Genomic DNA, 26,198 nt, shown 5'->3' on the forward strand with positions numbered 1-26,198 from the left:
TTCAGGAAGGTGCTTTAGTCAAAAAGCAGCTATTGTGATACATAGGAGGCTGGGATATGCAGTCAGATTAGATGCTCTAATGGTCCCTTCTGGCCTTGTCTACTAATTTATGAAAAACTGATGTTTTATTGTGTAGCCAGCTCCATCCCCAGACTCAACAGTCATTGAGTGTGGTGATCGAGGGGAAACAACTCAAACACCCAACAAGGCTGGCCAGGGGCAAGACATCAGCTTGGAGGGGAGGAGTGGGGGTGGCACTGACATCACAAAGGCCCGTTGCAGGAACTCGGCCTATTGGGCAAAGGTGGTGGGGAGGGGGTGACCTCACAGAGAGACCCTGACATCAGCCGGGCAGGACAGAGGTGCAGGGCCAGGACAGTCTCTGAGACCTCCCCCGGGCTTTGCTGCCGCAAGTCTCCTTCACGAGGTCTCTCCTCGAAGACTGAGAGAGAATTAGGATTCATGGATGTGAGCATGAGGAGGAACCTCTGTGGAGTTTTCTCCTTTCCTACCACTGATTGTGCCAGAAAACAAACTTCCCTTTTCCAAGGTAAGAGGCCCAGAGAGGTTTGGAACCTGTTCAGTCTGATCCCCCTGGTGCAGGCAGCATACTAGGCCCAGAAAACACTGGCTTAAGGTGGCCGAATTTGATTTCCTACCTAGGACATTGACGCTTGGAATCCCTGGGGACATTGGGATTTATCCTTTTTGGTTTCCCTTTTCCTCCCTCCTTTCTCCTCTTCTCTTGCTTCTTTTCCCCCTTTTCCCGGCTTCCCTTCCTCTACCAAGAAGGGGTGTGTGTGGAGTGTGGATGGGGTGGGGGTGTTGCTCTCATTGTGGGAGGCCCTCACAAAGAGGTGGGGCTGGATCTGAGAGTGATTCCCTCTTATGGTGACCTGGGCCGTCCTTTGGGACATCTGGTGAGACCTCTCAGCCTTCCGCCCCTCAGAGTCTCAGTGCCGATTGGCCGAGCAGGGGGCTATCGCCAGCGAGGAGACTCAGGTCCTTTTGGTCTCTTTTCAAATCAGGCAAATAAGTCACAACCAATCCAATGTATGGGATTAATCTTGCTGCTTCTCTCCATTAATTGTCTCTTAGCAGGTCATGATTTCCTCTAATGTTCTAGGTCTTCTAAAATACTTGCTGAATAATTACTATGAACCACTGTTGGTCTGTAGCTCACTTGAGAGCACTTCGAATCATAGAATATCAGGGTTGGAAGGGACCTCAGGAGGTATCTAATCCAACCTCCTGCTCAAAGCAGGACCAACCCCAACTAAATCATCCCAGCCAGGGCTTTGTCAAGCCTGACCTTAAAAACCTCTAAGGAAGGAGATTCCACCACCTCCCTAGGTAACCCATTCCAGTGCTTCACCACCCTCCTAGTGAAAAAGTTTTTCCTAATATCCAACCTAAACCTCCCCCACTGCAACTTGAGACCATTACTTCTTGTTCTGTCATCAGCTATCATTGAGAACAGTCTAGATCCATCCTCTTTGGAACCCCCTTTAGGTAGTTGAAAGCAGCTATCACATCCCCCTCAATCTTCTCTTCTGCAGACTAAATAATCCCAGTTCCCTCAGCCTCTCCTCATAAGTCATGTGCTCCAGCCCCCTAATCATTTTTGTTGCCCTCCGCTAGACTCTTTCCAATTTTTCCACATCTTTCTTATAGTGTGGGACCCAAAACTGGACACAGTAGTCCACATGTGGCCTCACCAGTCCCGAATAGAGGGGAATGATCACGTCCCTCGATCTGCGATTTATTCTGATCAGTCAATGTATGGAATTCAAGATGGCTCAAGTAGGTTGAAAGTCAGGAGCAGCGTTTCCTCTAATTTTTTATGTCCATGTGCGGAATGAATTTTGTTGTGTGCACCAATGTGGAGGTGAGGTGTGACACATCACCTGTATATTGCTGCACATTAAAAAATTCCTTCTGCACATGGACGGTGTGTGGCAATGCTGCTTCCAGCTCCAGGCCCCAGTGCAGGACCATGGTGGCACAGCTGGGGACAGCAGCAGCGCTACCGGTCGTGCTCTGCGGGCTCCCGGCGTCACTCAGGGGTGGGGTGGGGCCTGGGGCGGAGGAGGGGTTTGCCCTAGGGCCGCACTCCCCCTAGGGACGACCCTGGCGGTAATATCAGGCCCACCCTCGTGGCAGGGCCAGGCTGGAACCAGGTAAGGCTGGGGAAGGGCAGGGTGGGGGGAAACGGCGCAGGAGGGAGCCAGGGGAGGCCCCCACTGAGAGGGGGAGGCCCTCCCTGACCACCGCCTGTGTGGTGCTAAAGATGGAGCAGTGCAGTTTACCGGGAACTTTGGGGGGGATTTGAACCCTGGACTCCCACATCCTGGTCGAGTGTTTTAAATGACCTAAGCACCTAATTCCAGGCGAGGGGCTCCCACGCAGACAAAGGTGTGTTTGATTTTTCCTTCCAAAGTGTTGTAGGTTGCACTTGTCTCTGTTGAATTTCCTAGTGTTGATTTCAGATCAATTCTCCAGATTGCTGAGTAGAGGCAGTGACTGTGCATTCAGAGATATCCTGCGTATTTTAGAACAGGCCTGAAAAATCAGAAGTTTTTTTACTTCATGTAATCAATTCTTGTCCACTATTTCTACCCCAGTGTGCATATGTCTGACCTAATGATTGTTGTGAGGGACAGTGTGAGGACAGTCAGGGTGGGGGAGTTAAGGTGGTAGTGAGAGAAGAGCGCAAACCCAGGTTCTATTCCTTGCTCTGGTAAACTTTTTCTGTGGACTTTAAGCAAATCCTTATTCACTCTGTGCCTCACTGTCCTCATCTGTATAAAAAAGGGGATAACAGCCCTTCTCTGCCTCATACAGGTGTTGGGAAGGAAGTGCTCAGATACTATGAGGACAGAGGCTTTCTACCTACCTTGGATAGTCAGTAGTGCAGCCCTTTCCACATCAGCAAACATCTCACATTGGCGTTGTCCCCGGCTCTTACCATTTTAGCCCAGTTCTTTCCATTCTTTTCTAACAGCCCCAGCTCTCAGCATGCTGTGCTTGGATGAGAAGAGCAGTTTTCACTAAAAAATAATCTAGTCTAGCAGAAAATCTTGAGAATGAAACCAGAGTGACACCCAAAAGCTAAAAAACAAAACTAAAATGTCAGTCAAATAAAGGAAAATGTAGGTTTTGTTTGTTTTCATAGAATATCAGGGTTGGAAGGGACCTCAAGAGGTCGTCTAGTCCAACCCCCTGCTCAAAGCAGGGCCAATCCCCAGACAGATTTTTGCCCCAGATCCCTAAATGGCCCCCTCAAGGATTGAACTCACAATCCTGGGTTTAGCCGGCCCATGCTCAAACCACTGAGATTTATGTTTTAAATCTCATAAATCTGAAGCTTGGGGAACAATTTCAAGATTTTCACTTCAGCCATAAGGGCTAGAAACTTCCTTATTTTAGAAACTGACAATCAAGAGTCTCAGGTAGTCACATGCTTCCAGGAGCTGGGGGTTAAAGCAACCCTAAATAGCCTAGACTCGTGATAAAATCATGAGAGTTGGTGACACCGGGCCCCTTGACACTGAATCCCAGCAGCCTTGGTGTAAAGGGCAAACAGGCCTTTTGAACACTGATTCCTGTTTTAACCAACTTTTTAGCTTGTGAATGTAATATCCCCCCTTAGAGTCAGAGGGGGCTGACTGCAGGACCAGAACATTATTAGCGCATTTTCCACAAAAGCCTCCAGGGCTGGAATGTTGCCAGGGGGCTGGTTCCAGCTGAGCGAGCAGCAGGAGTCGGTGCCAGGAAGGGAAACGCCCAGTTATTATTGTAGGAGGGGTCACTTCCACTGAGCTCAGGAAAGTGAAACTCACCCAGTTACACTGCCCAGAGGGAGCCATGGCTGCAGAGAGCCCCTTGGAAAGTCTCCAGAATGAAGCTGCTTGTCCCATCTGTCGGGAGCTTTTTAAAGACCCAGTGATTATAGGCTGTGGGCACAGCTTCTGCCGAGTCTGCATCACCCAGTGCTGGGAAGGATCCGATACGAATTTCACCTGCCCCCAGTGCAGAGAAACAGTTCAGCAGAGAAACCTCAGGCCCAACAGGCAGCTGGCAACTGTCCTAGAAATAGCCAAAGGGCTGAGTTTCCAGGCAGCAAAGGGAGCAGGAGGGGAGAGGATGTGTGGGGAGCACCAGGAGCCTCTCAAGCTGTTCTGCGAGGAGGATCAAACTCCCATCTGCGTGGTGTGTGACAGATCCCGGGCTCACCGAGCTCACACAGTCATTCCCATAGAGGAGGCTGCACAGGTGTGCAAGGTAGGGAATCACTGTCCTATCTGATTCATTCTAACTGAATGTTAATTACAGGTTAACTTTGTCAATAACTCACCCATCAGAAACAACAAGGAGTCTGGTGGCACCTTAAAGACTAACAGATTTATATGGGCATCTAAATCTGTTAGTCTTTAAGGTGCCACCAGACTCCTTGTTGTTTTTGTAGATACAGACTAACACGGCTACCCCCTGATACTTCACCCATCAGGACACCCTTAATTTCTCCCTCCTACAGCTGTGGATGTAACTGCATCATTAGGCTCTGTAAAGCCTTCACTGTATGAAAAATGATATGAAAAGAAATGTACAGGGCAAGGTGGCTAATGAGGTGAAAACGAACACTTTAAAGATGAGCGATGTGGGAAACATTTCTCTAGGCAGCTGAAGCCATTTCAAATCTAGTTCCCACTAGTGAGATACGTCATCAGGGATCTTACAGCCCAACTGAAGCTGCTAAGTGATCAGTGAGGTTTAAATCACAAGAGCTGCAGGCTGAACTATCAGAGGGGTAGCTGTGTTAGTCTGAATCTGTAAAAAGCAACAGAGGGTCCTGTGGCACCTTTGAGACTAACAGAAGTACTGGGAGCATAAGCTTTCGTGGGTAAGAACCTCACTTCTTCAGATGCAAGTAATGGAAGTCTCCAGAGGCAGGTATAAATCAGTATGGAGATAACGAGGTTAGTTCAATCAGGGAGGGTGAGGTGCTCTGCTAGCAGTTGAGGTATGAACACCAAGGGAGGAGAAACTGCTTCTGTAGTTGGATAGCCATTCACAGTCTTTGTTTAATCCTGATCTGATGGTGTCAAATTTGCAAATGAACTGGAGCTCAGCAGTTTCTCTTTGGAGTCCGGTCCTGAAGTTTTTTTGCTGTAAGATGGCTACCTTTACATCTGCTATTGTGTGGCCAGGGAGGTTGAAGTGTTCTCCTACAGGTTTTTGTATATTGCCATTCCTGATATCTGACTTGTGTCCATTCATCCTCTTGCGTAGTGACTGTCCAATTTGGCCAATGTACATAGCAGAGGGGCATTGCTGGCACATGATGGCATATATAACATTGGTGGACATGCAGGTGAATGAACCGGTGATGTTGTAGCTGATCTGGTTAGGTCCTGTGATGGTGTTGTTGGTGTAGATATGTGGGCAGAGTTGGCATCGAGGTTTGTTGCATGGGTTGGTTCCTGAGTTAGAGTTGTTATGGTGCGGTGTGTGGTTGCTGGTGAGAATATGCTTAAGGTTGGCGGGTTGTCTGTGGGCGAGGACTGGCCTGCCTCCCAAGGTCTGTGAAAGTGAGAGATCATTGTTCAGGATGGGTTGTAGATCACTGATGATATGTTGGAGAAGTTTAAGCTGAGGACTGTAGGTGATGGCCAGTGGTCGAGTTCTGTTGGTTTCTTTTTTGGGCCTGTCTTGTAGCAGGAAGCTTCTGGGTACACGTCTGGCTCTGTTGATTTGTTTCTCTATTTCCTTGTGTGGGTATCATAGTTTTGAGAATGCTTGGTGAAGATCTTGTAGGTGTTGGTCTCTGTCTGAGGGGTTGGAGCAGATACGGTTGTACCTCAGCGCTTGGCTGTAGATGATGGATCGTGTGGTGTGTCCGGGGTGGAAGCTGGGCCTATACATAGAATGCTTCCGCCGACGTGCACAGGTAGAAATTGTGGAAAAACAACATCGCTTGCCTCATAACCTAAGTCATGCAGAACTCAATGCCATCCACAGCTTCAGAAACCACCATGACATTATCATCAAAGAGGCTGATAAAGGAGGTGCTGTTGTCATGATGAACAGATCTGACTACCAGAAGGAGGCTGCCAGACAACTCTCCAATACCAAATTCTACAGGCCACTTTCCTCAGATCCCACTGAGGAATACACTAGGAAACTGCACCATCTACTCAGGACACTCCCTACACTAACACAGGAACAAATCAACATACCCTTAGAGCCCCGACCGGGGTTATTCAATCTACTACCCAAGATCCACAAACCTGGAAATCCTGGACCCCCATCATCTCGGGCATTGGCACTCTCACTGAGGGACTGTCTGGATATGTGGACTCCCTACTCAGACCCTACACCACCAGCACTCCCAGCTATCTCCGTGACACCACTGATTTCCTGAGAAAACTACAATGCATTGGTGACCTCCCAGAAAACACCATCCTAGCCACCATGGACGTAAAGGCTCTCTACACAAACATCCCACACACAGATGGAATACAAGCTGTCAGGAACAGTATCCCTGATGATGACACAGCACAGCTTGGACCAATCTACACGGGAGGTCCACTTCCTAGACACCACAGTACAAATAAGCGATGGCCACGTTAACACCACCCTATACCGAAAATCCACCGACCGCTACGCCTACCTTCATGCCTCCAGCTTCCACCCCTGACACACCACACGATCCATCGTCTACAGCCAAGCACTGAGGTACAACCACATCTGCTCCAACCCCTCAGACAGAGACCAACACCTACAAGATCTTCACCAAGCATTCTCAAAACTACGATACCCACACAAGGAAATAAAGAAACAAATCAACAGAGCCAGACGTGTACCCAGAAGCCTCCTGCTACAAGACAGGCCCAAAAAAGAAACCAACAGAACTCGACCACTGGCCATCACCTACAGTCCTCAGCTTAAACCTCTCCAACGCATCATCAGTGATCTACAACCCATCCTGAACAATGATCCCTCACTTTCACAGACCTTGGGAGGCAGGCCAGTCCTCGCCCACAGACAACCCGCCAATCTTAAGCATATTCTCACCAGCAACCACGCACCGCACCATAACAACTCTAACTCAGGAACCAACCAATGCAACAAACCTTGATGCCAACTCTGTCCACATATCTACACCAACAACACCATCACAGGACCTAACCAGATCAGCTACAACATCACCGGTTCATTCACCTGCATGTCCACCAATGTTATATATGCCATCATATGCCAGCAATGCCCCTCTGCTATGTACATTGGCCAAACTGGACAGTCACTACGCAAGAGGATAAATGGACACAAGTCAGATATCAGGAATGGCAATATACAAAAACCTGTAGGAGAACACTTCAACCTCCCTTGCCACACAATAGCAGATGTAAAGGTAGCCATCTTACAGCAAAAAAACTTCAGGACCGGACTCCAAAGAGAAACTGCTGAGCTCCAGTTCATTTGCAAATTTGACACCATCAGATCAGGATTAAACAAAGACTGTGAATGGCTATCCAACTACAGAAGCAGTTTCTCCTCCCTTGGCATTCACACCTCAACTGCTAGCAGAGCACCTCACCCTCCCTGATTGAACTAACCTCGTTATCTCCACACTGATTTATACCTGCCTCTGGAGATTTCCATTACTTGCATCTGAAGAAGTGAGGTTCTTACCCACGAAAGCTTATGCTCCCAATACTTCTGTTAGGCTGAACTATGTGAGAGTGCTGCCCTCAGGCTGGAGAAGGGGGAGTTGCGCGCTGTTGCTATTACTACATTTTTTTATTATTATCATTACTATAATTATTAATATTTGCATCCCAGTAACCACTACAAATCCCAGATGAGATCTGACCTGGATTCTGCAGGGCCCCCGCAAAACACGGAGACAATCCCTCTCCTGAGGAGTTTACAGTCTAAATCAGGAGTAGGCAACCTATGGCACGCAAGCTGATTTTCAGTGGCACTCACACTGCCCGGGTCCTGGCCACCAGTCCGGGAGGCTCTGCATTTTAATTTAATTTTAAATGAAGCTTCTTAAACATTTTATAAACCTTATTGACTTTACATACAACAAGAGTTTCGTTATATATTATAAACTTATAGAAAGAGACCTTCTAAAAACGTTAAAATGTATGACTGGCACGCAGATCTTTAAATGAGAGTGAATAAATGAAGACTCGGCACACCACTCCTGAAAGGTTGCCGACCCCTGGTCTAAACAGACAAGAGACACAAAGGTTGGGAGGGGAAAATTGAACCGTAGAGAGGGGCTTTGACGTGCCCAGGAAATGAGAGGCTGGGAACAGAAACTGGTTCTTCTAAGGCCTAGGCCAAAGCTCCAACCACTGGGCCATGTTGCCTCCCCGACAGTATCTGCTCGTGATGAAGTGTGGCCATTTCAAGGCCGAGGTTTCCCACTGGGATTCTGAATTCCCATATTGCTCCATTAGGGGTAATACTCAGAGGCCGACCAGCAGTAGGGGAGGTCACTGAGCCAAACGCTGTGCGGACCCCCAGCACCTTGAATCCAAACACAGAAGGGGCGGGCCCCAGACAGCGCAGATACTATTGGGATCAGACTGGGTTGCAGTCTGAATGGTGTTATTGTGTATGTGGCCAAGCACCAGCCAAAGGTGTTAGCGAAAACTTGTCAAGTGTAGGTTTATTGATTCACCACCATGTGACTCCAGTTTCCTGCTGGTTTTACTCAATGGAGAAAGAGGACAAATGAGTCTAAACTGTCTGAATATAAAACAGTCCTAGTCTCTGTTAATGAGGTTTGATTTCCTTGTGGTTCCTGATGTCCTGGACCCTGTAGAGCTGACAGTCACCTACAGAGTCTTGGGTTGCGATGGAAAAAACCCCTCTCCACATACACACTCTGAACCCTCAAAATAAACTCACTCAAATCATTTCTGTTTCTCCAGGAAAAGATTCAGGCCCATTTAGAGACTCTGCGGGAAGAGAGAGAAAAGCTGCTGGGATTTCAAGTGACTGGAGAGGGGAAAACCCAGGAATATCTGGTAGGTGCCCAGTGTTATTAACCTGCAGAGACTTGCAGTGGGAGGTGTTGTGAAACAGATTCCTCTGTGGCCTTGGAGAAAGTAGACTTGTGTGTGTTTCTCCATGACCAGGGATTGCTAGGTTAGCTTCATGTTTGCACACACATACACTGGCCCTGCGAAATCCTCTGGCTGGATCAGGACAACATCATATTCTGCAGAATCTAAACTTCCATTCCAGTTCATTTCTAGCCCTTGCAGCTTTCACAAAACTCCTCCCAAGGTGAATTGACCTATATCTCGGGCCGCACTATCTGCCTGAGTCTGTAGGTATTTCTTGCCTTGTTTAATTGTTCGATTCTTTTTTTCTCCCTTGGCATCTCTGTCAATGTAGTGCTGAGTCCTGCCTCCTCTGCTCTGGGTCTGGATTAACATAGACCTCTGATAACACAGTGCCCTGCCCATGTTAGTCATAGAAACTTCCCATTGAAAGATATTCGGGCCGGTGAGAATTAGGGTGAACAGATGTCCTGATTTTACAGGGACAGTCCTGATATTTGGGGCTTTGTCTTGCATAGGCTCCAATTACTCCCCACCCCCATCCCGATTTTTCACACTTGCTGTCTGGTCACCCTAGTGGGAATGTGTTAGGAAATCCTCTCCCTGTTAACCACGGGGTAAAGTCAAGTGTCAGACATCTTAGAGCTTGCAAAGAAATTGTGTCTCCTGCACACTTGGCACTCCATGAAAGGACCCTAGATTCTATGTCCCTGGCCTGCCATTTTTTTTAATAGATCCAGACACAAGCCGAGAGGCAGAAGATTATGTCTGAATTTCAGCAACTGCGGCAGTTCCTGGAGGAACAAGAGCGACTCCTGCTGGCCCAGCTGGAGAAGCTGGACAGAAAGGTTGTAAAGATACAGAATGACAATGCCAGCAAACTCTCTGAGGAGATTTCCCGTCTCAGTGAGCTGATCAGTGAGCTGGAGGGGAAGTATCAGAAGCCAGCGAGTGAATTCCTGCAGGTGAGACTGAGTTAGAAACATCCCAGATCCCACCACAGGGACAGGACAGCTCCTGAATCATGGGCACTGGGGTCCAGCAGTTGGAGATCTCAGTGTCACTCATAGATATAAAGGTGACATTGAGTCAGCAGACCCATGACCTGGGCCCCGGGCCAAGCTGCTTTTCCTCATATTTGCAAAATCCCTTTCCTGGGATCCCCAGTGGGAGGCATCATGGCAAGTGAGACTAAGGTGGTTTTTCTGTCTCTTTCCTCTCTAGGACTTCAGAAGCACCTTGAGCAGGTATGTGGCTCTTTCTCACCCCCCTTGTACTTCACGATGCTGTGAAAGAGCTTGGAGAGAACATTAACAGCACATTTTCACGGGGCTCTACAGCAAAATGTATGGGGCAGGGTCACTTTTTGGATACAAATTTCTCTGATCAACTTAATCCTGAGGGTCTCAGCCTTTTATAGAAGACTCTGGAATATCTATTCAGTGGGAAAGACTGACCTCAAGTACTTCCTGGAGATGTGACACCCTGGGGGACTGGCTGCCTCAGGGTTCTGGAGATGCAATCGGGGCGGCTCCAGGCACCAGTGCCCCAAGCGCGTGCCTGGGGCGGCAAGCCGCGGGGGGCGCCCTGCCTGTCGCTGTGAAAGCGGCAGTCAGGCTGCCTTCAGCGGCATGCCTGTGGGAGGTCCACCGGTCCTGCGGCGTCGGCGGCAATTCGGCAGTCGGGACGCCGAAGGCACGGGACCGGCGGACCTCCCGCAGGCGTGCCGCCGAAGGCTGCCTGACTGCTGTGCTTGGGGCGGCAAAAACCATAGAGCCGCCCCTGGATGCAATATGGGCCTTTCATCCCTGGCGTACTGGTAATAATCAAACCCTGCTCAGCAGGGATCACGAGTCTTTTCCACTGGAAGTCTGTTTAGAGACCTGTGTGGAATGAGCTGGTTTGGGTGCAGCCGAGGTCTCAGTTTACTACCTGAAAGAAAGATCTCATAGCATGATGCACACAAGAAACATGGAGCAGACCAGTGTTGGTACATGGAGGCCAAGGAGAGAATTCGCCCTGGAAACTCGACTCTTCTTTTATCCTCAGATCTGCTCTGTCTAGGCCAGAGTGGAAGAACATGAATTGGGCTTTTGGGGGATGGTGGCACGGCCATGGTCTGTGCCACAGGCCCTATAGAGCAGCGACTTCCTCTATCCAGGAATGATGGCGAGTTAGTGACTGGAATGTAACAATGAAATTCTCTCTCCCCAGGTGTGAGGCGAGGAAATTCCAGCAGCCAGTGGAGATTTCTCCGGAGCTAGAGAAGAGACTCAGTGATTTCTCCCAAGAAAATATTGTTTTAATGGGGACACTGAGGGAATTCAAAGGTAGTGAGAGTTGGGATCTGGGAGGGAAATCATGGTGTGTCTCTGAGACTGTGGGAGGAGTTGGACTCTGGCCAATTGGTTAATAATTAGGTTATGTATCTATTTAATAAAAAATGGAAAGTCGTCAAATTGAGCAGATGTAGCAGGGCCCCAGGATGTCTCACGCTGATTCATTTAGAGAGCTTTGGCAAAATCATTCAGGTAAAAATATAGGAAAATTTGGGGTACCTCAGTTTCTCTCTCCCAACTACACAATTCGAGCACAGGGCTCGAGAGCAGTTTAGAACCCAACGTTTCAGGCCACTTTTGAAATGTGGACCCAGCCCATCACTGTGCTCTGGCCCCCTACGGCAGCTGGTGTGGGCCAAAAGGGAAGGCGTAAATCCTGGTGAGTCCCTCCAGAACAGGAGCCTCTTGTGTGTAATCCACAGCAGCTGGGAGCTGCAGGGGGCTGTGCCCGTGGACACTCAATGTAAACAAACTCTCTCGCAGCCCGCCCGCCAGTTAACCCGATGGGCTGTGTGCCAAAGGCTGCTGACCCCTGAAACAGAAGGTTTCAGATGAGTTATTATTAAAGAGGTGGGTGTGTCTCTGTTTCTCTCTCATTATTAAGACATAATTATGTCAGATAAGAATGGGGATGTTATAAAAATGACAGCATGAAATCTCACCTCTTTTATCCTTTCCATCTCCAGACACTCTGCTATCTGAACCGGAGACAGGCGCACACAGACAGGGTAAGATTGCAGGTGCAGGTTATCTTTAAAAAAGAAGAAAATTCCCATGAAAACATTTCCATTAATTTGAAGCTAAAGTTTCCAGCCAAACCAACCAAACATTAACTGCTAAGGAAATCCCAAGCTAAAGTCACACAAACAGTCCTTACACCACCCTTAGTGCTCAGTTCATGCCCACACCGGTGAATAGAAACAGATACTGACCAACATCCAAACACCCTTAACTCTGACCCTGGGGTTTTCATAGATATTCATAGGCCTTTTCAATATTAAATTAAGAGGAATGTGGAGAAAGCACTCTCCCCTTAGGACAGATACACCCCTCTCCTTTACCCTGGCAGAGGGGGTCTCCCCCATAGCTCTTCTCCAACATCCAACCTTTGCTTAGGTCAGGGCTGGGCTCTCCCACTGGAGCGACTCACTGCTTCATGGATTGTGCTCTGAAATTCAGATAAAAAGAGGGAAATCTCTAGGCTCATACAGACCAGGTGAGAGATTTCAGGAGAGGTTAACTTTCATTTCAGAGAAAAAAATGCATGAAAACACTTTTATAAACGAGTAGCTAAAGACACAAACCAAACCAACACCCAATGTGACACTCCCCCACCCCCAAGAAATAAAAATACAAACTTGAAATGTGGTGGCGATCCCGCGCTGAAGTCACACAAACAATCCTGCCACCAGCCTTTGCACTGAGTCCATGACCAGACACACTCGCCCCGAGCGACACTCAAATGCCCTGGTGTTTCCATACCCGTCCATGTGCCCTCTGCTTTTCCCTGAGCGAGGGGCTCTCTCCCATGGCTTTTCACCAGCATCCCTCCTTTCTCTTCTGCTGGGCAGGCTGAGCTCCCCAGTTCTTCCTCCGCTAGAGATGCAGTGTTCCTCTGACGCTGCCACCTCCTCCCTTCTCTCTTCCCAAGGCCACCCCCCATTGACCACTCTCTGGGCTGGAGTGGTTCTGCCCCAATGCCCTGTCCCCTCCTCTTCTCCCAGGCCAGGGACAGGAGGATGGGCTCAGTGAACTGCTTCCCCCTGGGTTCANCCGATGTTAAAGCACTGCTGCTTTTGCTCCCCCGCATCGGCTGCCTGGCCATGAAGGGCTGGCTGGGGGAGTCTGATCCCCAGCCCTGCCCCTTCCACCCGAGGCCCCGCCCCTTCCGATGGCCAGAGCCACCCCCCCACCTTGCCCAGGAGGGACCCGGGGTACCAGTAAGTCCCTCTGCTTATTTTCACCCCGTTAATGAGTTACAGTCGGAGAAGGGAAGAAAACACGAGAGGGAGATCTATAAAATCTTTCTGAATATTTAAATTTAAATATTCAGAAAGATTTTATAGATCTCCCTCTCGTGTTTTCTTCCCTTCTATGACTGTAACTCATTAACGGGGTGAAAATAAGCAGAGGGACTTACTGGTACCCCGGGTCCCTCCTGGGCAAGGTGGGGGGGTGGCTCTGGCCATCGGAAGGGGCGGGGCCTCGGGTGGAAGGGGCAGGGCTGGGGATCAGACTCCCCCAGCCAGCCCTTCATGGCCAGGCAGCCGATGCGGGGGAGCAAAAGCAGCAGTGCTTTAACATCGGCCGTGTGCAGGCCGGTACCGGCAGCCAGTTCTCACGGGTACACTGTACCGGCCCGCACCAGCCCATTTTCACCTCTGCTCATTAATTCCTCCCCAGTGTTCATTTGCAATATTTCCACTTTAATGCCTTTCAGAACAATACTTCAAATTTTTGGATGTTTTTACCACATGGTCTGGTTATGAAAGTTCCCTCCCAGTTCCCTTTAAGCCTGTCATTTACTTAATGTAAATAAAGCTTATAAAAATGTTTCCTTGTTGATTTCCCTTTCATTTTCCAGATGTGATTTTTGAAGATAGTCATGGAATTTTTTTTCTCCTGAACTGGTTGTGTCATCGAACACTAATGAGGATATGCATCTATGTCACTCTGGGGTTGTCTACAATGCAATGTAAGCCCAGGGTTTTTGGATCTGGAGTCAGGTGGCCCAGGTTGGAGAACCCTGGGCTTGAGCATCTACACTGTTTCTTAACTTTACATTAAGATATTTCTAACATAGGCTCAAATCTGGGGCTCTGGTGTCCACCCTGCAGCATGTATACCTGAGTCAAACCAACCTTATCCCAGATTCCGACCTGAAATGTGGCCGCTGTGGCCCTTTGACGATGTTGCAGTGTAGCAAAACTTTTCTGCCCACCCTGCACTGTGGGAAAGCCTCCATGATGTAGTAAGTGAAGGCCCTGATAAAGGCTCAGTATGAGGCCTGAGGCCTGAACTAAAGTAATGGTCAAGACTTTGCTAACATAAAGCAAAGTTAAGCTGTGAGCAAGAGGCAGGCCCTGCTCACAGAAGCTGGCAAGGAAAGGGCTGATGTTGCATAAATATATATCCACTTAGCATAGTTACAGTATAAACATGGTACCAAGACACACTATACCGGAACATTCCACAGATAACATGGAACAGGCCAACCCATCCCAATGACAGGGGCAAAAGGGTAAAATGATGGATAGAGTTGTTTTGATCGAACCAACAGGTAAAAGGTGCGAGGCGGCACCTTACCACGTAGGGAGGTTGCACCTTGCTACGTGAAGGGGTTGCACCTCAATACGTCAGGAGTGATGTGTAACTTGTTTGTACCTGTGTATAAAAATGTATCCCTGGGGTGGTGTCTTGGTCCAGCAGAGGGGGCAGTGGAAAGTCCCGCCACTGACTAAGCTGAGTCCATTGCCGAGCGGCACTTTCTAGCAGTATGCCCGGTAGACTAAGTAATCTACGGGGAACTGAAATTGTGTCAGGGTCGCAATAAACCTGGCCGAGGTGCCTTTGTACCTTACTAGACTCTGTGGTCATTGGGGGTTCTCGTCGGGTTTGCTGTGTCAGCTATCTGCAGAGCTGGGGCAGCACACAGAGGGAACACACGCACACAGCCGAGTGATATCAACAGGAGAAAGCAGAAGCACCACCCCGGTAGCATCTGACAACACATGAAAGTTCAAATCTTAATATACATCAGACAATCCACACGAGAGAGACCCCATAAATGCTTGTATGATGGGAAAAGCTTCAGTTCCGGCTCAAACCGTCCTAAACATTTTAGAATCCACATGGTACTGTATCTATAAATAGTTTCATTGACAATCAAACCTTGCTTCACATCAGACAACCCACACAAGAGAGAGAACCCATAAATACTTGGAATGCAAGAAAAGCTTCAATAACTTGCAGGAAAAGATTCAGTCTGAGCTCACACATTATTCCCCATCAGATAATTCACACAAGAAAGAGCTTGAAGGGGTGCCTTCATTTGGTGCTCACATGGCATCAAGCATCAGCAAGTCCATACAGGGGAAGAGCCTCTCAGATGTCCTTAGCCTGGAAAATGCTTCAGTTGGAGCTAACACCACATTGAACATCAGAGACTCCTCCACACAGGAGAGAAATTCTCTCAGTGCCTTGACTAGGCAATATACAAGTTGTCAGTCTCAACACACACACAAGTTCAGGAATCATTTCCTTCTGGTTACAAGTTTCCACACTGTCAGTGAGCAACACAATCAAATTACCTTTCCCAGCAACACACTCGCAACAGGCAAAGCAACAGTACCAGTCATTTGGTCTCTGGGATTTTGTTAGGACACTAACTGGATCCAACCCAGTTACAGTGTCAGTCTCCCTAGCAGACAGAATTTAGAACCATTCCCTTTCTGGGTGTTAGTTGAATCCAGAACCAACTCTGAGACAACTGCACTACCCTCAACCATCACAGGCTGAAAGGCACCTTCTGTCTGCTCCACAGACAAAGAAAAGCTGGAGAAACCTTCCCCTTTAACAGACACACAGCTTGGGGTCTCATTTCCCTTGTCCCAGCACACAGGGCTGTTCACAGACAACTGCTTGGAGACCGAGGTAGCTTCCTCCATAGGCTAGGGTTACCATTCGTCCAGATTCCCCTGGACATGTCCGGCTTTTTTCAGTTAAAAATAGCGTCCGGGGGGGATTTGTAAATGTCCGGATTTCCCCCCCATGCAGAGTGCGTGCGGCTAACAGGGCAGCCGGCCGGATGGTGCCACTTGCCCCTCCTCCGCTTCCCCCTCCTCTCCCCTGCAGCTGAGATCATTGCCCTCCTCTCTCTCCCTCCTCCCCCCTGCATTCGCAGCCGGCCGGCCGTTCGCATCGGGCCTCCGGCAGTCTGGAGTGCCTCCCCCTGCCCAGCGCGCCACTTCGCAGCACTCTGCGAGGGCGGGAACCGGGCTATGCACTCCGCGGGGGAGCGCGGCAGCGTGTTGGGCTGCACGTGGAGCCCGACACGCTGTTCTGAGCGGCACGGTAAGGGGGCCAGGGGGTCGGAGAAGGGGCAGGATGGTTCTGGAGGGGGCAGTCAAGAGACAGGGAGCAGGGGGAGGGTTGGATGGGTTGGGAGTTTGGGGGGGGCATCTGGGGGTTGGGGGTGTAAGGTTTTGGGCAGTCAGGGTACAGGTACGGGGTAGGATCCTAGGGGGGCAGTTAGGGTGGGGGGTCTCAGGAGGAAGCAGTTAGGGGACAAGGCACAGGGAGGCTTAGGTACGGGGTGGGGTTCTGGAGGGCAGTTAGGAGCAGGGGTCCCAGGAGGGATCCCAGGAGGGGGCAGTCGGGGGGCAGGGAGCAGAGGGGTTTAGATGGGTCAGGAGTTCTGTGGGGGGCTGTCAGGGGGCAGGAGTGGGGAGAGGGATCGGAGCAGTCAGGGGACAGGGAGCAGAGGGGTTTAGATGGGTCAGGAGTTCTGGGGGGGCTGTCAGGGGGTGGGGAGTGGTTGGATGGGGAGTGGGAGTCCCTGGTGTCTGTCTGGGGGTGGGAGTGTGGATAAGGGTTGGGGCAGTCAGGGGACAGGTAGGGGATAGGATTCTAGGGGGCCAGTTAGGATGGGGGGGGGTCTCAGGATGGGGCAGTCAGGGGACAAGGAGCAGGGAGGCTTAGGTAGGGGGTGGAGTCCTGGGGGGGCAGTTAGGTAGGGTTACCATACGTCTGGTTTTTCCCGGACATGTCCGGCTTTTTGGTCCTCAAATCCCCGTCCGGGGGGAATTGCCAAAAAGCCGAACATGTCGGGAAAATAGCTTTGCTGGCATCCCTGCCCCAGTCCCCTGCTTACCTTGTGGCTCCCGCAGGCTGCGAGCTGCAGGTGGATTCCCCCACGGCGGCTGCTGCTGCTCCCCCCAGACACCTGAGCTCTGTGTAGCTGAAGAGCCGAGCTGCCCAAGCGCTACCGGCTTCACAGTTTGCCGGGCAGTCCCCAGACCTCCAGACCCTGCGTCCCCGGCCGGGCGCTTCCCCTCCCGGGCTCCGGCTGCGCTGGGGAAGTGCCCGGCCGGGGGCAGGGTCTGGGGGCTGCCTGGCAAACCGTGAAGCCGGTAGCGCTCGGGCAGCTGTTTTGCGGCTGAGAGGGAGGAGGGGGAATGTGGGGCACTCAGGGGAGGGGGCGGAGTTGGGGCGGGGACTTTGGGAAAGGGGCAGAGTTGGGGCGGGGAAGAGGCGGAGTTGGAGCGGGGGCGGGGCCAGGGCCCCGTGGAGTGTCCTCTTTTTTTAATGAGGAAATATGGTAACCCTACCATAGGCAAGTCATTATCCCTGACAGACACAGGCACATTTCCTTCATTATCACAGTCCTCCACACAGGTAACAGGGAAGGTATAGGGACACTCATCTTCCACTAACTTTGCCTTCCCCAACTGGTTAGACAAAGCCATCAGCTCACACGGCTGCCTAGGCTCATCAAAACTTTCCTTGTCTTCCTCTCCCTTGTCCCAACACCCAGGGCTGGTTACAGACAAATACTGAGAGAGTGGAGTGTTGTGTATTTGGTTGTCATGGTAATAGAGTCTTGTTGTTGCTATGGCAACTGAGTTAGATTATTAGGGGATAGCCTAGCTGGTTTTTGGTTAGTTCAGTGTGTGGCAATAATTGGATGCCTTTAAGGTTTACAGCTCTCTGGTCTCCAGTGATTTCTTCCTAACCTGCTGCCCCCAAGGATACAACATGTAGCAACGAGGATGGGATTCCTGTGCTGCCCCAGCACCAGAAGAAAGTAGAAGTCAAGGTACAACCCCCCCCCCCCCCAAAAAAAAACCTAAAACCCCTTTTTTGCTGCTGGAAGGGGGTGAGAACTGGCTTGTTTGCACTGATAGTGCAAACTGAAATTAAAGCCATGGCTACGCTTACGGGGCCGCTGGAACCCTTTGAGGAGACTCTAGTGCAATGGCATGTGTATACCGAGCGTTTTGAGCTTTTTGTTATGGCAAATGACATGGCGGAAAAGAAGAAGGTGCCAATATTCTTAAGTGTTGTAGGGCCTAAGACCTACTCCCTGCCATGCAGCTTACTACACCCTGTTAAGCCTGAGACCAAATCTTACAGTGACATTGTGGAAATCCTGGGGTCCCATTTTCCCCCAAAACCACTGGTAATTGCTGAAAGATATAGGTTCCACAAAAGGGACCAAAAAGAGGATGAAACAGTTGTACAATTTGTAGCAACTTTGAGAAAGCTTGCAGAACACTGTGAATTTAAGGAGATGTTAAATGATGCCCTGCGTGACAGGTTAGTGTGTGGCCTGTACAGTGAAGCTGTACGGAAGCGCCTATTGACAGAGGCTCAGCTTACCTTACAGAAGGCCGTTGATATTGCAGTCTCCATGGAACTGGCTACAAAGGAGGCACAATCCATTGGTGCATCCCCTAGGGTGCATAAGGTGTCACAAGAACCTACCCACAAAACTGTGGGGAGTCAGGAATGTAACCGCTGTGGTAAGCCGGGTCACCAGGCATCAGAATGCTGGTGTAAGGACCGGGTGTGTCGACACTGTGGCAAAAAGGGACACATTGCGTGTGCCTGTAAACAAAAGAAAAAGAGGTCTGGTCTGGCCGACCAAAAGGGGAACCCTGCATACCCTAGGAGCAGACCCAGGATGACAAAGGTGACACCTCATCGCAAGTGCCGCTGCACATTTTGTCTTTGGCAGTGGGCTTACATGAATACTGGGGAACCCCGTTGTTGGATGGCAAACCTATACGCATGGAACTGGACACCGGTGCAGCCGTCTCGCTGGTCTCTGAGACTGTGTATAAAGAAAAGCTACAGCATCTTCCGCTTAAGGCAACAAAAACTGTTCTGAAGACGTATACGGGAGAAGCTGTGCCCATGCTGGGCACTATTGATGTTAAGGTGGAGCTCAATGGACAGGCTGCTAAATTGCCACTGTTTATGGTGAGAGGTAATTACCCAGCCTTAATGGGTAGGTCTTGGCTTAGGAAGATCCGGCTGAACTGGGCAGAAGTGCACCGAGTGACTGAAGAAGAAACTGGTCTGACCACTATACTAAGGAAACATGCTGCTGTTTTTAGAGAGGATCTGGGAAGTATGAAGGGAATCACTGTGACACTGAACATTAAACCTGATAGTCCACCAAAATATCTGAAAGCCCAAACTGTGCCATATGCCATCAGGCTGAAGGTTGAAGTGGACCTGGAGTGCCTGGTCATCAATGGAGTCCTAATACCAGTTACCCATAGCCCATGGACCACTCCTATCATTCCAATAGTGAAGAAAGATGGCTCCCTCCGGATTTGCGGTGATTTTAAAGTCACTGTCAACCTGGTGTTGTGTGCAGAGCAATACCCGCTTCCCTGCATCGATGACTTCTTTGTGGGCCTAGCTGGGGGACAAAAGTTCAGTAAGATTGATCTGAGTCAAGCGTATTTACAGATGCATGTCGATGAAAAGTCCCAAGAGCTGTTGACTATTGTGACTCATAAGGGGCTTTATTGACACTGTCGCCTACCCTTCGGAATAACGTCTGCTCCCGCCCTGTTCCAGAGGGCTATGGACCAGATCTTGTGTGGCTTGTCAGGAGTCCAGTGCTATCTAGACAACATCCTGGTCACTGGAAGGAATGAGGAGGATCACTTAAAGAATTTAGAGGCTACCCTACAAAGACTGGAAGAGTATGGCCTACGAGTCCGCAGAGACAAGTGTGAATTCTTCCAGCCCTCTGTTGAATATTTGGGACATATCATTGATGCTATGGGTCTTTGTAAGGCCCCTGAAAAAGTTAAGGCTAGGACTATTGAACTATTATGGAAAGTTCATCTCGCAGTTAGTCACACTGCTAAAACCACTCCACAGACTCCTTGGGCAGAACAAAGCCTGAAAGTGGACTGAAGCCTGTGATGTTGCATTTAACAAAGCTAAGGGTGCATTGCTAAATTCTGACATTCTGACGCACTTTAATCCATCCTTACCCCTACAGTTGGCCTGCGATGCCTCCCCTTATGGAGTGGGAGCAGTCATGTCACACATTATGCCTTCGGGAGAAGAAAGACCTATTGCTTTTGCTTCACGCAGTTTAAGCAAAGCAGAAACTAACTATGGCCAAATCGAACATGAGGCGTTGGGAATCGTTTTTGGAATTCGGAAGTTTCATTAGTACCTGTTCGGACGGAAGTTTACATTTCTCAAAGACCATCGACCTCTGATTTCAATTTTTGGACCCCACATAGGCATTCCCCCATTAGCTGCTAGTTGTATGCAATGTTGGGCATTGTTACTTTCAGCGCACACATATGAAATCATATATTGGAAATCCACTCTGCACAGCAATGCGGATGGTCTCTCAAGGCTGCCTTTGCCAGTCAAATGTCAAGATATTGCCCAAAAGGAAATTTATTACTTTGAACAGGTAGAGAACACACCCATCACTGCTACTCAGGTAAAGAAGGCAACTCATGTTGACCCAGTATTCTCCCAAGTTATGGACCTGGTGATATATGGAACATCTTGATGAACCTCTCTGGTCTCATCTGACCTTGTTACCTACATGTCCAGGAGGACGGAGTTATCAATCCAGTCTGGTTGTTTGTTGTGGGGGAGACGTGTCATTATCCCACTACCACTGAGATCACAGATGTTAGAAGAGCTACATTCCGGTCACTGTGGAATAGTGCGCATGAAGGAAATTGCACGAAGCTATTTTTGGTGGCCTGGATGGGACAGTGCTATTGAAGAGAAGGCAAGAACTTGTATGTCATGTCAGGGTGTGAATAATGCACCCCAGTGGGCACCCCTACACCCATGGGACTGGCCTGAAAACCCGTGGCAACGTATTCACGTTGACTTCGCTGGTCCATTTGAAGGAAGCTTGTTCTTGGTAGTGGTAGACGCCCATTCTAAATGGCCAGAAGTCTCTGTAATGCAGTCCACTACTGCAGAGAGTACTATCCAAAAACTACGGGGACTCTTTAGTCATTTTGATCTGCCAGAACAACTTGTGAGCGACAATGGACCACAGTTCATCTCTCAGGAGTTTCGAAATTTTATGAAGGCAAATGGGATACACCACATTACTTCAGCGCCATATTATCCATCCACCAATGGATTAGGTGAATGGTTTGTGCAGACAGTGAAACAAGCTTTGAAATCAGCAAGGGAACAATTATCCATTCAAAAGCATCTGGACACCTTCTTGCTTTCCTACAGAAACACTCCTCATGCTACGATCAAGGCATCCCCGGCCTTTCTAATGATGGGACGACAGCTGCGTGCTTGCTTTGATCTGCTGAAACCTTCTGAACCCAGACAAATTGTGCCATTTCAGCAGCAAGATCAAGTCATCAGGCGTGCACCCAGAGCAAAAGACCGAACCTTTAGCTTGGGACAGCCGGTTTTGGCTCGGAATTATACTTCGGAGCTAAATGGGTCCCTGCCATTGTCATCGCTCAAACAGGGCCTGTTTCCTACACTGTCCAGACTGCAGAGGACCTCACCTGGCGGCGACATGTAGATCAGCTGTTGCCAGGTCATACCAGTCCTCAGGACACATCTTCAGTTGAGTTGCCTGACTTCACCACTTCCGGCGAGACACCGAATCAAGAATCACCTGTTCCTGACTGTTCTCCTCCATTACTGCCTGTGGCAGAGATACAACCCTAGCTGGAACGAGCTGATACCACATTCTCACCCGTTCGCACTACGAAATCTGAGCCCATTGTCAGGCCTGTGCCCAAGGTACTTTCGGGTGAAACACCACCAGAAGTTCACTGTAATCCACTTAGAGACAGAAGACCTCCTCAATGGCTGGATCTTTAGCTAGGGCGAACCCACGGTTACAGGGCAAAATAATCCCCAGGGTTTAGCTGGGAACGGAGGCAGTCTATCCTCCTTCTCTAGTTTAATGTTTGCTTTATTTAAGGGATGTTCTCATTAAGGGGGGAGGAATATGTTGTGTATTTGGTGGTCGTGGTAATAGAATCTTGTTGTTGCTATGGCAACTGAGTTAGATGATTAGGGGCTAGGCCAGCCGGTTCTGGCTGGTTTTCGGTTAGTTCAGCGTGTGGCAATAAATGGCTGCTTTCCTGATTTACAGCTCTCTGTGTCTCAAGTGATTTCTTTCTAAAACTGTTGCCCCCAAGGATACAACACACTTCAAACACCCACTGCAAGCCAACCGCAGACCAGCATGTGGGGTGTCTCCTGGCGTTCTGTGGCCAGCATCAGAATGTTGTAGGAAAGCAGGGCCAACGCTCAGGTGGGGGCTCTTACCGTTCCCACTCAAGGTGCTCATTCTGGTGGGGAGGGAGGAGATTTTTCACCAAGCAGCTTTTCCCCAGCTGTCAAAAAGCAGAGAAATACCAGGCTCCAAAGGTGCTATTTAACCAGCCCCCTGAAGCACAGGGGCAGGCACAGATTAGGAGGAGGGAGACTGCTCTACACTCCAGCCCAGGCATCCACCCACTTTCTTTGGCAAGCTCGGAAGCCCAGAGGCTAGAGTGGGACTATCTAGGACTCACATGCCAGTCTTTGCTTTCCCCGCCCTCCGGAGCCAGAACCTTTGCCCCAGGGTTTTCAGCCAAAGTGAAAACTAAGGAAGCAGAACTACCATGGACTCAAACCCTCAAACATTAGACTCTATTTTTAGGCCACACAATAACAGCTTTTTGAAGCATGTTTTTAGAACCATAAATGGATTGCATTGAGAGGACCCCCTAAACTGTGGTTGGGATGCATGACCTTGTCCTTTCTTTCATGCATTCCAGGTCAGCAGGAGAGCTGGGGGAGGGTCAGCAGCAGCTTTGTAGCATGGGAACCTCAGCTGTGGGTTTCACACAGGAAAAGGCAGGTAATTGTTGGTGTGAATCTAGAGGGCCTGCTATGAGATGGCTGTCTGTTGCCCTCTTAATTCTGCATCATCCCTGCCTCTTACCCTTCTGCTTCGCCCTCTATGATAGAAACCAGCAAGGGCAGTGGAGTCATTGCTTCTTCATCATGTACACCGGAGAAACATGGTTGCTTACATCCTCACAGAACATAAGAACGGCTGGACTGGGTTAGACCAAAGGTCCATCTCGCCCAGTATCCTGTCTTCTGACAGTGGCCAGTGCCAGGTGCCCCAGAGGGAATTAACAGAACAGGGAATCATCAAGTGATCCATCCCCTGTCGCCCATTCCCAGCTTCTGGCAATCAGAGGCTAGGGACACCATCCCTGCCCATCCTGGCTAATAGCCATTGATGGACCTATCCTCCATGAACTTATCTAGTTCTTTTTTGAACCCCGCTATAGTCTTGGCCCTCACAACATCCCCTGGCAAGGAGTTCCACAGGTTGACTGTGCGTTGCATGAAAAAAAACCTTCCTTTTGTTTGTTTTAAACCTGCTGCCTATTAATTTCATTTGGTGGCCCCTAGTTTTTGTGTTATGAGGAGTAAATAACACTTCTTTATTTACTTTCTCCACACCAGTCATGACTTTATAGACCTCTATCATATCATAGAATCATAGAAGCATAGAAGATTAGGGTTGGAAGAGACCTCAGGAGGTCATCTAGTCCAACCCCTTGCTCAAAGCAGGACCAACACCAACTAAATCCCCCCTTAGTCGTCTCTTTTTCAAGCTGAAAAGTCCCAGTTTTATTAATCTCTCCTCATATGGCAGCCGTTCCATACCCCTAATCATTTTTGTTGCCTGTTTCTGAACCTTTTCCAAGTCTAATATCTCTTTTTTGAGATGGGGTGACCACATTTGCACACAGTATTCAAGATGTGGGCATACCATGGATTTATAGAGGCAATATGATATTTTCTGTCTTATTATCTATCCCTTTCTTAATGATCCCCAACATTCTGTTTGCTTTTTTGACTGTCGCTGCACATTGAGTGAATGATTTCAGAGAACTATCCACACTGACTCCAAGATCTCTTTCTTGAGTGGTAACACCTAATTTAGACCCCGTCATTTGATATGTATAGTGGGATTATGTTTTCCAATGTGCATTACTTTGCATTTATCAACATTAAATTTCATCTGCCATTTTGTTGCCCAGTCACCCAGTTTTGTGAGATCCTTTTGTAGCGCTTTGCAGTCTGCCTGGGACTCTTTGCAGTCTGCCAGGAGTGGAGGAGAGTGGTCCTCCCCCGCTCTCCTTTCTCCCTGTGGGGGCTGGCCTAGGCCCCAGTTGCATCCTGGGGAATGTTCCCCCAGGCCAACTGAGGGGTGCACCCCACAGGTTGGGACCTCTGACCTAGATAATTGTGTAACAAATAGGGGAAACTGAGGTATTCACAATATGAATACAAAACATTCAGAAAATCCCACTTCATCACCGGGGTGTCAGTGGGGTCTGAGCTGGGCAACAGCACAGGGGAAGTGGGGAGGTTTCTCTTTGGAAAAATTAAACTGCAAAACCTCTCCTTGTGCCCCAGCAAAAACCTCTCATTTATCCCTTAACACCGCCCCCCTCCATGAAAATCTCCACCCCTGCCCTGGAATTCAGAGACCCCCTCATGCCAATACAGATTTTTAACTTTTCTTACTTTTCCTTGGCCTCCTACAAATCTTTTTCCCATCAAAATGATCAAGGACATGTAAAATGAGAAAAAGAAAACAAACTAAATCAAAGCCAAAGAAATCCCACCAATCTCCCCACTACACACAGTTTGGGTCTGAATTTTTCTACCTAAATTTTGAGGCAATAGACCTCAGACCTCTATTGTCCATAAAATGAATGCAGACCTCCCATGCAGTAACTAGGTCTTCTACTACTGAGCCACCAAAGCTCTAGTTTCTCAGGTGAGATTTCCAGCTGCCCAATACAGCTGCTATTCCAGGGGAGCAATTCTTGTTCCCAGGAAGCATTTTTCTCAGCCTCGTTCTGTGCATCACAGATTTCTCTAGTGAATGGTTCTATGGGCCAGTGATCCTCATTCAAAGCAAGTTAGAACGTGAGAATCCTTGCCCTTTTCCAGGTTGTGGGAGGGGAGACTTTTAAAAGTGCTCTCTGAGCTATTGCACGTGGCTAAGTAAAAAGAAAAAGCCCTATTTCCCCTCTGCTTTAGGAGGTGAGTTTACTGTTTGAATTCCATATTTCAGATTACTTTAGTGCTGGGCATTGTGGTTATTTATCAGTTTATCTGGAATTGCAGCTTCTGTTTATTAACAGCTGTGATGGCTGAGTGGTTAAGGTGTTGGATTTGTAGCCTCCTGGGGTTTCCCTGTGTGGGTTCAAGTCCTGCTCAGAGTGAAGAATAAGTTTCAGATGCACTTCAGAACAATAAATCTGTATGACATTCTGGTATATTTTCAGTTCATCACCCTCCCTTGGAAACCCTATTCTGTTGTCAGGGAATAAAAGAGAAGGTTGTCTAATGGATCAGTAACTGTTTCTGAGATAAACACCGGGTAGCAATAAATGGTCAGTTTTTAGGATAGAGAGAGGTAAATAATGGTGTCCCCCAGCCTGTACTGGGACCAGTATTGTTCAACATATTCATAAATTATCTGGAAAATGGGGTAAACAGTGAGGTGACCAAATTTGCAGGTGATACAAAACTACTCTTTGGGGGGAGGGATAGCTCAGTGGTTTGAGCGTTGGCCTGCTAAACCCAGGGTTGTGAGTTCAATCCTTGAGGGGGCCATTTGGGGATTTAGTTGGGGATTGATCCTGCTTTGAGCAGGGGGTTGGACTAGATGATCTCCTGAGGTCCCTTCCAACCCTAATAATCTATG

General features: G+C 49.0%; 1 protein-coding gene across 1 annotated transcript; it reads left to right on the plus strand.

The window, feature by feature from the left end:
• Positions 1-1,778: 1,778 nt before the first annotated feature.
• LOC117885017 (zinc finger protein RFP-like) lies at positions 1,779-13,186 on the plus strand. Its single transcript, XM_034786091.1, has 7 exons — positions 1,779-1,803; positions 3,803-4,284; positions 8,952-9,047; positions 9,821-10,051; positions 10,311-10,333; positions 11,301-11,416; positions 12,112-13,186. The coding sequence occupies exons 1-7, from the start codon at positions 1,779-1,781 to the stop codon at positions 12,180-12,182; spliced, it is 1,044 nt and encodes a 347-aa protein (XP_034641982.1). The 3' UTR covers positions 12,183-13,186.
• Positions 13,187-26,198: the final 13,012 nt, after the last annotated feature.

The sequence above is a fragment of the Trachemys scripta genome, chromosome 11 (assembly GCF_013100865.1).
Source record: "Trachemys scripta elegans isolate TJP31775 chromosome 11, CAS_Tse_1.0, whole genome shotgun sequence".
In the NCBI taxonomy this organism is placed as follows: Eukaryota; Metazoa; Chordata; order Testudines; family Emydidae; genus Trachemys; species Trachemys scripta.